Raw genomic sequence first — 14,152 nt, 5'->3', positions numbered from 1 at the left:
GTATTTCAAAATGTATATGAAAACACTACACTGTACCCCATGTTTGCATTAATGTATACAGCTATCATTTAATTTAAAAAAATAATAAAATAAATAAAAAATAAAAAATAAAAAAAATAAAAACGAGGAGGAGTGATGACGGTGGTGGCAATGGGACACCTGGGGCCCTATCTGAAACCTGGAGCCACTACTCAATGCCACTACGTGCTGTGAGATCTCCTGAGAGCCCAGAATCCCAGACTATTCTATGATACTTCTTGGTTTTTCAATGCTGGCTCATATGTTTTTGATTGCCTTGTATTCAAACAAAACATCTGCTGGCCAACAGTTTTATAACTTTTAGTCTAGAATATTAGCAATCTACTTTATTGGACAAAAGAAATCTACAATGTAACTTTGCTGGAATTGTTGACAAGCACGTCGGTTAGTGGGGTGTCTGAACAGCTTTTCTATCAAAAGTCTAGAAGGAGCATCTTGGGCAGAACTGCCTAAAGTACTCTCATGAGAAAACCACCTTTGGGCCAAAACTTTCAGGGCAAATCAAAAACCTAAGAGGGAATATCACAAACATAAACAAGTTCTAAAAAACAGGCTTCTCACTCCCACCAGAGTCCAAATAACCCTTTACCTAAGCTCTGACTCTGCTATTATATAGCTTCCTAGGAAAAAACGTTTATAGAGCTCAGGGAAAAGCGAGAGGACTGAAAACCATGAATCTAGGACAGCAAAATCTTTCTGCTGAATTAGCTCTTCTAAACAGAGTTTATGGCGTTCTTTCTTAACCTATAAAACCAGAAGCCAGGTGCAGTAGCTGACGTCTATAATCCCAGCACTCTGGGAGGCTGAGGTGGGTGGATTGCTTGAGCTTAGCAGTCCAAGACCAGCCTGAGTAAGAGTGAGACCCGCCCCCCCCATCTCCACTAAAAGTAGAAAAACTAGCCAGGTGTTATGGCTGGCGCCTGTAGTCTAGCTACTCCAGAGGCTCAGGTAAGAGGATTGCTGAAGCCCAAGAGTTTGAGGTTGCTGTGAGCTATGATGCCACCGCACTCTACCCAGGGCAACATAGTAAGACTCTCTCTCAAAAATAAAAAATAAAATAAAAATAAAAAGAAAGAAAGAAGAAATATTTTTTTAGTTCCTAACAATGGGGGGGAGTTTAATTATACATATGGGGTTTTTTTGGTTGCAGCCATCATTGTTTGGCGGGCCCGGGCTGGATTTGAACCCGTCACCTTGGGTGTACGTGGCTGGTGCCTTAGCCACTTGAGCCACAGGCACCGAGCCGGGAGTTTAATTATAAAAGAGAAAGTTGATTTAAAATTTTAGAAATTATAAAAGGGACTTCAGAGTTCTAACAAAAGATTTAGAGAATCACAACATTCTTTTTAAATTACAACTAGTTTTATTTCATAATTTGTACTGGCTCTTTCTTTGGTAAAAAGGCACATCCCCAAGCTACTCTTGTACAGTACAGGGTGGGCATAAAGTTTGTGTGCAACTTAAAATAGTGTATGTATGAGAAAGACTTTCTGCCATGGTAATCATCCAAGTCGGGAGTGGGGATACGGGTGGGGAAGTACCCTCTGCTAGCCACTAGGGGACAGCCCAATCCTGGACAAACTCATTACTCTTGCCAATGAGAGACAGGAGGTGGTAAGGAACCACGATTGTAGTTTGTGCCTCAGGCTAGAGTTCTTGGCTTGGGCAATTGTGGGCAACTGCCTCCATATATAGTGTCTTACTTTAAATTACAAGTTTATCTAAATTCTTTAAATTATAAGTTTCTTAAAGAGAGAACAACCTCTACACGCAACCCCTACAGACCCACAATGGACATGCAGCATGACTAAGAAATAAAGCTGTTTTCCTTAGCCTTTGTGATTCCTTGATGTTTGTGATTGTAGCATTATCCAGTAATGTGACTGATGAACTTCTCACAGAACTACGAGCCAAAGGAAGATAGAGAAAGGGAGGACAGAATGGTGCTCAAGCCAAGTGCTGAGTAAGCTAAGATCAAGCAACTGATGCATTTGAGTCAGTGAAGGACTATACAGATGACAGCCAGGAGAACCAGTGTTGTAGAAACCAAGAAGGAGGCTGAGTATGGTGGCTCATGTCTATAATCCTAGCACCCTGGGTGGCTGAGGCAGTGGATTGCTAGAGCTCAGGAGTTCAAGACCAGTCCAAGCAGGAATAAGACCCCATCACTACTAAAAATAGAAGAATTAGATGGGCATCTTCATACATCTTCACAGGCACCTACAGGCCCACCTACTCAGGAGGCGGAGACAAAGAGGATAGCTTGAGCCCAGGAGTTTGAGTTGCTGTGAGTTACAATGACGCCACGGCACTCTACCCAGGGCAACAGAGTAATCACTGTTTCAAAAAAAGAAAGAAAGAAAAGAAAGTAAAAAGGAAACCAACAGGGGAAAAATTACTTTTCTTAACTTTTTTTTTCTTTTTTTTTTGGAGACAGAGTTTCAAGCTGTCGCCCTGGGTAGAGTGCTGTGCCATCACAGCTCACAGCAACCTCAAACTCTTGGGCTTAAGAGATTCTCTTGCCTCAGCCTCCCAAGTAGCTGGGACTACAGGCACCCACCACACCACCCAGCTACTTTTTGGTTGTAGCTGTCGTTGTTTGGCAGGCCCACGCTGGATTTGAACCCACCAGCTCCAATGTATGTGGCTGGCACCCTAGCCACTTGAGCTACAGGCTCTGAGTCACTTTTCTTAACTTTTAAATGTTAATTCTGGTATACTTCTAAAGATAGCTAACAGACATCAAAATGAAGGAGCAAGAAACTGGGGAGAGGGCGGGAGGATCATAGTTAGCAGGTCAGTAGAGGCCAGTTTCAATGGAGTAATAGATACGGAAACTAGAGTTCAAGCACTTCACCCTGCACAGTTACACTTCTGCAGACAGGTGTGGAGACAGATACAGAAATAGATATATTACACTGGGTGTCCCTAAAGTCTTCACACAGAGGGAGAATGAGAAACAGTAGCTAAATGTACTTCTATTTACAAAATATTCATTGTAAAATACTACGAAATATTTTCTACATGTTGGCTGCCTCTTTTAAATATAAGATACTATGCAGAAAACAGTAAGAAAGCTGTATTTTTAAGTGGTCTTACTTTTTTCTTTTTTTTTTTTTTTAATGCAGTTTTTGGCCGGGGCTGGGTTTGAACCCACCACCTCCAGTATATGGGGCCAGTGCCCTACTCCTTTGAGCCACAGGCGCCACCTTCTTTTCCTTTTTTTGATACAGTCTCACTTAGTAGCCCTGGGTATAGTGCCATGGCATCCTCGCTCATAGCACCCCCAAATTCTTGGGCTCAGCCTTCCTAGTACCTGGACTACAGGTGCCTACCATAATCTCCAGCTAGTTTTTCTATTTTTAGCAGAGATGGGAGAGGGGTCTCACTTTTGCTCAGGTTGGGGTCCCACTTGTTTTCTATTTCTATAGCCTGACCTTGCCTTGATAGTTAATCATCACTTTCAGAATTGAGAAATGAAGATTACTTATGTTGGATTTTTAATCCTATCTTATGATCTTATGATGTGGTCGGTATAATTCTGAATTGAGGTTTGTGAAAGAATACCTTTGTGATGTGTTTTCCCCATCCTATTTCATACAGCATACGAAATGTAAAGTATTTGATTTGGTTCCAATATGTATATGTATGTGTATGCATGCATGTACATATATTATGTATACAGGATGTCCCAAAAGCTGCCCCTAGAGTTGTCATATGTAGGGAAAATGAGAAATTGTAGCTAAAAAATAAAGGCTGCATCAAGGTGTCTAAACCACCACATATCTGCAAATCTTATTTCTAGGACAGTTTCAATGAGGGATATTTTGCTCCAAGGAAACATTTGGCAATGTGTGGAGTATTTCTGGTTCTCACACTGGAAAATGAGACCTGGTAGGCTGCTGGTCATCCTGAAGTGCACAGGACAGTCCCCCTGCAGCATCTGCCCCCAACAGTCAAGAGTCTGGAGGTTAAGAAAACCTATTCTTGGAGCACATGCAAATTAAAAAGGATGACGAAAGCTTTCCTATAAGACGTTCTGTTTCTAAAAACTTTGAAGTGCTTAAAAATTCAGATGATATAACCTATTTTTATTTTGGATTGATCTAATTTAAAGTCATTAAAAATCTTTCTTTTTCCAAGACAAGAGTCTCACTTTGGGTAGATGTCTGTAGCTCAAGCAGCTAAGGCGCCAGCCACATACACCAGAGCTGGCAGGTTCAAATCCAGCCAGGGCCTGCCAAACAACAATGATATATATGATAGTTTGTACTACGACCAAAAAAAAAAAAAAAACATAGCCAGGCATTGTGGCGGGCTCCTGTAGTCCCAGCCACTTGGGAGGCTGAGGCAAGAGAATTGCTTAGGAGTTGGAGGTTGCTGTGAGCTGTGATGCCAGAGCACTCTACCCAGGGTGATAACTTGAGGCTCTGTCTCAAAAAAAAAAAAAAAGACTCTCGCTTTGTCACCCTTGGTAGAATGCTGTGGCGTCATGGCTCACAGCAACCTCAGACTCTTGGGCTCAAGTGATCTTCTTGCCTCAGCCTTCTGAACAGTTGGAACTACAGGCACCGGCCACAAGGCCCAGCTATTTTTAGAGGCAGGGGTCTCGCTCTGGCTCAGGCTGGTCTCGAACCTGTGAGCTCAGGCAATCCACCCACCTCCGCCTCGGCCTCCCAGAGTACTGAGATTACAGGGTAACAAAGTGAGACTCTATCTCAAAAAAAAAAAAAAAAAAGAGAGAAAATTCTCAGAACACAAAATGCTTTAGAGTGACCTGAAAATAAAGACTAATAGATAACCTGATTTATTTGAAGGTGAATTGAGTACATCATTAAGTTCTACAGATATACTGGTAGATACGTTAGATAATTGGTATCTCAAATTAGAAAGCTTCTTGTATAAGAGGTAAGAAGTAGTACTTATTTACTACAATTAACAGAAAAGTTTTAGAATTCAAATCTGTTATTTGCAAATGAAACCATGTTCAAGTCCCCTCCTCAGGGGAAAAGAAAAAATCGGGGTTTTGCTCTACACAGGATGACAAAGGCAAAGCTGTTCGTGTACAACAATGTGCAAAGGCACATTTCTGGTACCAAAAACTTAGAGCCACTCCTGTGAGTAATCACACTGCTAGAAAGCGCCCCTTTGTATTCCACGACACCATATGTATGTGGTGGGTGTGTTTATGGTGGTAGCTTTCTTCTTCCCCATTCCTTCAACAAACATTTCTTTTCTCTCTTTTTTTTTTTTTTTTCAGTCTCACTCTGTCAACCTGGGTAGAGTGCCATGGTGTCATAGATCACAGCAACCTCAAACTCTTGGGCTCAAGTGATTTTCTTGCCTCAGCTTCCCAAGTAGAGGGACTACAGGGGCCCGCCACAAGGCCCAGCTATTTTTTTTTTTTAAGAGATGGGGTCTCACTCTAGTTCAGGCTAGTCTCAAACTCATGAGCTCACTCTGACCTCGGACTCCCAGAGTGTGGGGATTACAGGCATGAGCCACTGTGCCCGGCAATAAACATTTCTAGAGCAATCCACTAAGTGCCAGCTCATCAATCACCAGGAGTAAAAGGTGAACAGAACAGTACCCGTCTTGAGATGTTGTGGCCTGATGAGAGTCTGAAGGACACAGCTGAGCCCTAGGTGGCTCAGGGGACACAGGCCTCATCGGAGCCCTCCTGAGAGAGCCTGGGAGGGCAAAGAGTTTTAGCTGTCAGGCCCTGAAGTCCAGCGCCTAATGGGCCTCTCCTCCAGGATGCCAGAAGCACCTCTAATGTAACACACCCTGGACTGAACTCTGGGTTTCCTTCTCCCTCAAAGTTCTGAACATGGTTAATTCCATCTTCACTAGAAAGACTCATTTTCCCTTTTGTTCTCCCTTCCCTCTCCCCAGACTGCTCCTAAGTCACCAAGTGACACTGAGTGTTGTCTCTCACGTGTTTCTGGAAACTGGGTGTGTCTCCCACATTTCTGGAACCATGCCCATTGTTGGCATCCCCCTGCCAAGGCACCTGCTGAACGGGAATGTCTTGCTGGGCTATAGCTGCAGTGGCTGAACTGGTTTTCCTGCCTCCAGCCTCTTCTTATCTAACGCCTACCACACCTTTCCTTACTAAATTCCTTAGAAACAAATAAGATTACATCTTCCTCCAGCCTTCAGGATAAAGTCCAGGCTCCTTAATAAAGACTTTTCTCAATATGGCCTCAAATCGTCTTCCCAATCTCATCCTTAGCAAAATTTTGCCTATGCCACTGCCTTAGTTCCCTGGAAACACCAGTTACTTTCAGGCTTCCAGTCCTTTGCACAGGCTGCTGCCTCTGCTTGAAATGGTCTTTCCCACTCCCTTCTCTGCCAAAGAATGACTGCTCTGTTCTCACTAAAATGCTTCCTGTTATGCAAGGCCTGACCTGCCCCCAGTACACCTAAAGCCCAGGAGTTCTTTTTTTTGAGACAGAGCCTCAAGCTGTCCCCCTGGGTAGAGTGCTGTGGCATCACAGCTCACAACAACCTCCAACTCCTGGGCTCAAGCAAGTCTCCTGCCTCAGCCTCCCAAGTAGCTAGGACCACAGGCGCACGCCACAACACCCGGCTATTTTTTGGTTGCAGCTGTTATTGTTGTTTGGCGGGCCGGGCTGGATTCGAACCCGCCACCTTGAGTTCTCACTGCACTTTGTATAAACTCTTACTTGGAAATGACCACACCCAAAATTAATTAAGTGCTTTTATCCACTTAGTTATCCCTAAACACAGTTCCTGGCATACAGAAGGTATTTAATAAATGCTTGTTACCCAAATAGACTAGGAACCCAAAGATAGAAAAGTTCCTTCCTTCTCAGACTACTCATAATAAAACGGCAAGTAGAGCCTAAGGAACCACTTGAAGGCCTGGGCTGACACATTCCATCTGTTTTCTTTTTTTTTTTTGAGACAGAGTCTCAAGCTGTCACCCTGGGTAGAGTGTCGTGGCATCACAGCTCACAGCAACCTCAAACTCTTGGGCTTAAGTGATTCTCTTGCCTCCGCCTCCCTAGTAGGTGGGACTACAGGAGCTTGCCACAGCACCCGGCTATATTTTGTTGTTGTTATTGTAATTGTCATTGTTGTTTGGCAGGCTGGGTTGGAACGCACCAGCTCTGGTATTTGTGGCTGAGCTACAGGCACCAAGCCTCCCTCTGTTTTCCTTTTTCTCATCTTCTCTCTAGCCTCCAAAATTCTTAAATCCCAATCCCTGAAGTTGATCACAGGTGCTGGGCTCATGAAAATAGTCTGCAATGTTAGCTGATTGATCAACTTGATACTCCCAGAGCTGCTGGCCTCCATAAAGCCAGGTCTGGAGATCCAAACAAATCTCCAACTGGGAGAATGAACCGTGGAAAGAACCGCACCCTGCCAGAAGCCTGCTCATACTCCTTGTCCAATTCAAGTCACCATCCCACTCAACCGCGACCTGTACATACCACACCAACCACTCAAAAACTAGTGTGCTAAAGGCTCAGCCACTACTTGGGATTGGCATTCTTTGGCAACACACACCCCGTCCACCAGCAGACACATGAGAACAGTCAGCACCAGTGAGCGGCGGCTGCGGAGGCCAAGTGATGTGGAATATTCAAACTGGAGTCGAAAACAGAGACATGGAATAAACCTCCCTTCTTTTAAAAATGCATTAGAGTTGGAATTATATAAATAGAATCAAGAACGTCATTCTTTCCTCATAAGCAATCTGAACTGACAGTCCAAAATACAGATAAACGTATGTTTATAATTCTAGAACTAACAGCTAGGAAGCCAAGAAGCCAGATAAACATTGGCTGAAATGAAAGCTAATCTATGGTTTTATCTGCCTGACTCAGTGTTAAAAATAACTCAGGGGAAGGAGGGGGGTATAGTACCTATTCTAAAATAACTGCAGATTAAGAACAAATTCAGCCCTAACATAGGTAGCCACTATCATATTTCAAAGCACAATAAAGAAAGTTATGAAGGAAAATATGAAAAAGGAAAAATACAAATTCGTAAATGATCATGGCATGACCATTGTAAGGATTATACAGTGTGTCATAAAGCAAAGCAATAGTTATGAGGAAGAAGAAACACGTGGAAGATGGGCAGACACTGGGGCTCAATGGGCAGAGCGCAGGCCCCACATACTGAGGGTGGCGGGCTCCAACCTGGCCCTGGCCAAACTGCAGCAGAAGTAGCTGGGCATTGCGGCTACTAAATACTTTCATGCCTCCATTAGGTTTCGTATTATCAAATATTTCAAATCTCTGAAGCACATCGTGCTTATGAGAGAAAGCTGCTAACACCCGTGCAGGTTGGGGTCTGTGTGTTTCTTACATTTATGATCTTCCTTCATCTCCTCTGTGCATGCTTCTATGTCCTTACACCATAAACTCTGTCAGAGCTTTTGTGTGTTTTGTCCACTGCTGTATCCCCAGCAGGTGTAATGTCACATTGTACAAGGTGATTTGTTAAACAAATGAATTCTGTTCGGCCTGAGAAACAAGCAAACCAATTAATACTCTCAGAATTTTGCCCAAAGTAACAGTAAGGAATGAGGTTCTTCTGTAAATTAAAGTCACCTTCATGACAACATACTGTAGCCGAATACAGTCCTTCTTTGCTTCTGAAGGTTATCAGCTATACTTCGAAAGAAAATGGGCCACAAATTAAATGCTCTACTTTATACGTTCTTACCAGTTTGATTTTAGAAGAAAGATTTTCTGGCAGTTTTGTTCTTAGTTGATTTGTTTCCTTGAAGGTCAGTGGAAATCCACTCAGGAAAGCCAAGTCTTGCATTAGCACTAGCCCAGGGACTTCCTTATCTGTGGTCTAAAACAAGGGTGGAAAACATAACTCATTTTCTTTACGGTGAGGCTGGTGAAAACTTACTGCTGAATAACTAGTAAAGACTTAGTGCACTGTACAAGCTTCTGAGCAAGAATGTTAGGGTCACTTAAATCAACAGTCATTAATATTAGTAGGAAAACAGATTTAGTACCCATATTTTTATCCTAGTCTACTGCAGAAAAGCAATTAAATTAAAAATAACATACCAAGTAGCCCCTCCAAACTGTCTGTTTGCTGTTTCCTCTAAACAGTGCAGCATGGGCACCTTCCACTGCAATCCAGAACACAACAAAGGAGCACATTTTAATGGATATTTAACTACTATGTCTGGCAGGATGTTATGCAAAGCATTTTTAGATCTATTCAAATAGTATAATCCATAGTCTCAGAAAAAGGTAGTGAGGACACAAAATTAATCCATTCAACAAAACGGAAACAATTTAAATGAACATACAATTAAATGTTAAATTCTGTAATACCAGAGAATTAAGCAGGCAGAAATGTGGGATGCTACATGAGGCAGTCAAATTTAAACTAGATGTCAAAGAAGGAAATGATAGGATAACAGAAATTACAGAGCAGAAACAAAGAAAAAAAAATTGTTGGGCTCAAGTAAAACATTTGGAATGCCGAGTGGGGGTGGAGGTGGCCTGTGACCAGAGAAAGGGGGCCCTTACATGCTAGGCAGTGGCATTTATGTTAACAGCAGGGAACCACTGTGGATCCAACAGTTCCTCCAGAGTCAGTTTTCTCCCAATGAGTCCCTAAAATTCATCTGGTGGTAGTGAATAGAGAAGTGTGTGGGGGTGAAGAATGACACAGTCTAAATGGGAGACAATTCTAAAGTGAGGGGGACAAGTGAACTCAGCAGACTCACTGCTGATATTCAAGAATCCTGGAAAACAAAGAGAGGTCAGAAGGCTCCAATTCTCGTCTTCAAGGTGAACAAAGGCCGCCAGTTCTGCAAATTACAGCCTGCCCAGATGAGATGTCAATCCTGGACAAGTCTCAAGAGGACTGTTAAAATACAGCTGGTAAGCACTGGAGAAAAGAAAGCCTTCACAGACACTGGGTGTTAAGAGTGTGACTTCATTATGAGTACATTAATCAGACACACTTCGCTCTTTCTCTTTCCATTGATATCATGGTTCTACATTTGCAGATCAGAGAACTCTAACAGACCTGGCATATGCCTCTGTAGTCTCAGCAAAGTAGCTAACAGCATCTCATGTCATCCTCATGAATATAATAAAGATGTACTAGCTGGCTGCTCAGTGAGGTGGATTAAAACTCAACCAACGCTACTGAAGAATGTGAATTAGAAAGCCAAAATCAACCTAGAAGGAGGCTTAAGAGGTCTGTCGTAAGTTCTGTCTTGCTGAATCTTCTATCCAGGTTTTGGAAGCCACAGAAAGCTTTCAACGTGTGTGGATTTGCAGGAAGCTGACAAAGGGGTTATTGTCTTGGGTAATAGACTAAGGATTGCCCAAACTTGTGACTATTTGGAGCAGTAAGTCAAATCTAGCAAAATAAAATAACCCTACAAACAAAAGTAAAATCTTTAACTTGGCACCAAAAACCAACTAAACACAAATTAAAAGGTATATGTGCACTGGCACACTCAAGTGTTTTTTAAAGAGATGTTTTAGTCAGTGTGAGTTCAGTCAACAATGTGCTGTGGCCATACTGAATTTCCACCACATTTTTGTGTTTTTAAAAAGAAGTACTTAAAATAAGAAAGGTGATAATGTTCTGTGACACCAACTATCAGGAAACCACACTGTGTTGACCTTCAATGTCCAGAATCAAACCACTTGTCATGTTCACTGCACCTCCCTGGTCTAAGCCACCTGCATTATTGTAACTTCTGCTCTTACTCAGTCTATTCTCACCACAGCACGCAGACTAGTCATTCTGGAACATAAGTCTGATCACATTACTCCTCTACACAAAACTCTCCAATAATTCTTCAGCCCACTTTGCATTCAAGTTGTCTAAGTCCATGTCATGGCTACTAGTGCCAAGACCATTTGGTCCCCCTGTTGCTTCACTGAGCTCATCCATTCTACCCACGTTGCTTCCTAGCTCTACTGAAAACATGCCAGATGCCAGAACTCTCCTGCCTCAGTGCTCGGGCTACCCTCTTCACCCAGATCATTCCTTCCCCAGATCGTCACACTGCTGCCCATCTCACCTTCTTCATGTTTCACTCAAAACCCCCCTTTTCAGTGAGGCCCATCCTTACCAGATTAGAACTGCACCCCTCTCCCCGTCCCCATTTGACACTTCCCTGCAACTTCCCCTTCTCAGGTTTTCCCCACAGCACATCTTCTACAAACCACCTGCCTCACTTATCTATCGGGTTTACCACTGTCTCCCTCCACCAGGATATAAACTCCATAAGATCACAGATTTCTGTCCATGTGTTCACTGCTGCATGTGTTCCCCCAAATGCACAGTCCTGCTCTCCCTGCAAAAACTGAGCCACATTAAAACAGAATTTCATTTCCTGTTAACATATTTTATTTATTTATTATTTGTTTTTTTGAGCCATAGTCTGACTCTGTCACCCTGGGTTGAGTGCCAGTTCACAGCAACCTCAAAATCTTGAGCTCAAGAGATCTTCTTGTCCAAGAGGATCCTCAGCCTCCCTAGTAGCTGGGACTACACAGGTGCCCACCACAATGCTCAGCTAATTTTTCTATTTTTAGTAGAGGCAGGGTCTCACTCTTGCTCACGCTGGTCTTGAACTCTTGAGTTCATCAAGCAATCCACCTGCCTCGGCCTCCCAGAGTGCTAGGATCACAGGCTGCACCTAGCCCTATTGACACATTTTAAAAGTCATCTGAGAAGAACAAACTAGGGCTGGAAAAGCCCCTTAGGGACACAGATAAAGGAACAAGAATGAAAAGAAATGTCACATGGAAAAGGGATTACATTAGCTGTGTATGACCACAGGGGATACAACTTGAACTTTTATGAGTAAGTTACAAAAAAGCCATTTGTAGTTCTTTTTAAAAATCAGTTTAGTCCAGGCTGGGTGCCAGTAGCTCTAGCGGCTAAGGCACCAGCCACATACACCTGAGCTGGTGGGTTCAAATCCAGCTCGGGCCTGCCAAACAGCAATAACAACCATAACCAAAAACTAGCCAGGTCTTGTGGCAGGCGCCTGTAGTCCCAGCTACTTGGGAGGCTGAGGCAAGAGAATCGCTGAAGCCCAGAAGTTGGAAGTTGCTGTGAGCTGTGATGCCACAGCACTCCAGGGCAACAGCTTGAGGCTTTGTCTTTAAAAAAAAAAAAAATCAGTTCAGTCCAGCGGTAAAATGAATTGCCACCAGAGGAAATTCATTTCCTATATATCAAAAGGGATAAGCTTGGCTGGAAAACCACTCTGCTGAGACCCAGGTGCAGGCTGCAGAGCTGGCCTTGTGACTGCTGCAGTGCAAAAGATTTTAAGATCTACAGTGTGATGGGGGAGAAACTTGCACTTAGAAAGGCTGCAATTTCCTTTCAAACTAAAAATAACTTGTTAAGTACCAGACAGCTAGCACCGTCAGACACTGTTCAAGATATAAAGTTGTGATTGTTATGAGTTAGATGGTAAGCATGACAGAAATATAGAAGAGTATAAACAAAACTAAATCACCGTGAATGTCCCAGTCTGGGAGCTTCCCAGAGGGGAGAGAACTTAAGATGGGGCTGGAAAAAGCAGGAGATGGTCCAGGAGAGCGGCAGGAAGGGCAGGGGTACAAGGATCAACAGGCAAAACTGGGCCAGGCACAGCAGTGCCATGAGGCACAGTGGCTCATGCTTGTAATCCCAGCACTCTGGGAAGCCGAGGCAGGTGGATTGCCTGAGCTCACAGGTTCAAGACCAGTCTGAGTCACAGCGAGACACCCCCCCACCCAACTGCCTCTAAAAATAGCTGGGCATTGTGGCAGGCACCTGAAGTCTCAGCTACTTGTGAGGCTGAGGCAAGAGAATTGCTTGAGCCCAAGAGTTTGAGGTTGTGGTGAGCTATGACGCCATAGCACTCTACTGAGGGTGACAAAGTGAGACTATGTCTCAAAAAAAAAAAAAAAGGCCAGGCACAGGCAGTGTCTCACGCCTATAATCCTAGCACTCTGGGAGGCCAACATGTGTGGATAGCTTGAGCTCACCAGTTTGAGACCAGTGTGAGCAAAAAGCAAAATCCCGTCTCTACTAAAAATAGAAAAACTGAGGTAAGAGGATCACCTGAGCCCAAGAATTGGAGGCTGCTGTGAGCTATGATACCACAGCACTCTACCCCAGGATAGCCTGCGACTCTGTCTCAAAAAAAAAAAAAAAAGTCACAGGTAAAATGAAGGCAATTGAGGCCAAATCCCAAACACCAGGAAAAGCAGCTTGTATCCGTATGAAAAGCAAATATATCCAACTCTGCACATAATATCCTCATCAAAAAGGCAATAAGCCAATAAAATCAGGCTTTTTCAGATTTATTTGAGTCATGTGCTAGACAAACAGGCACAAACTTTACAGGTAGAAAGAGCAGCCAAGAGTCTATTATAGAGTCTCTGAACGGGGATTCAATCTAGTGCACAGGAAATGAGTAAGGGAAGAATCTGAGAATAGGCTGGGCATGGTGGCTCATGCCTGTAATCCCAGCACTCTGGGAGGCCAAAGCAGGTGGACTGCTTGAGCTCAGGAATTCGAGACCAGCCTGAGCAAGAATGATACCTTATCTCTACTAAAAACCAAAAAACTTGAGGCAAGATGATCATTTGAGCCCAAGAGTTTGAGGTTGCTATGAGCTGTGAAGAGAGTGAGACTCCATCTCAAAAAAAAAAAAAAAAAAAAAAAAGAAAGAAAAACTCTAAGAATCATTTGCAAAAAAAAACAAGTGATGAAGTTAATCATTAGTTATAGAGACAAAAAGTAAGAAGAGGTCAAAAATGGTTCCAAAGATTTCAGCAGGGGACATGGACAGAATGGGAGCTTGAGAAATGGACTCTGTGGTAAAAGGAATATGACAGCTTTCATTGTATACATAAAACCCACAGAGCCCCCAGACAGAGACAATCAGTGCAGAGAAGGTAAGAGCAGGACTCAGCAGCTGACTAGCCAAGTGAAGAATGGAATCTTTAAGGATGGGGTGCAGCTTTATGTCAAGAATTACAGGCTCGGCGCCTATAGCTCAACCGGCTAAGGCGCCAGCCACGTACACCTAAGGTGGCGGGTTCGAATCCCCAGCCCGGACCTGCCAAACAACAATGAC

General features: G+C 43.4%; 1 protein-coding gene across 1 annotated transcript in view; it reads right to left on the bottom strand.

Annotated features, from left to right (window-relative positions):
- GNPTAB (N-acetylglucosamine-1-phosphate transferase alpha and beta subunits) overlaps window positions 1-14,152 on the bottom strand; it is an 81,949-nt gene that overhangs the window by 27,834 nt on the left and 39,963 nt on the right. The window contains exons 6-7 of the mRNA XM_003783472.3: window positions 9,102-9,166; window positions 8,743-8,877 (exon numbers count right to left, since the gene is read on the bottom strand). Of these exons, the coding sequence (XP_003783520.1) occupies window positions 8,743-8,877; window positions 9,102-9,166 (200 nt within the window). The remainder of the gene's footprint in view (window positions 1-8,742; window positions 8,878-9,101; window positions 9,167-14,152) is intronic.

Source organism: Otolemur garnettii, unplaced genomic scaffold (genome assembly GCF_000181295.1).
Source record: "Otolemur garnettii isolate 467f Iridium unplaced genomic scaffold, OtoGar3 scaffold00007, whole genome shotgun sequence".
Lineage (NCBI taxonomy): Eukaryota > Metazoa > Chordata > Mammalia > Primates > Galagidae > Otolemur > Otolemur garnettii.
This window is presented reverse-complemented; position numbering and strand designations above follow the sequence as displayed.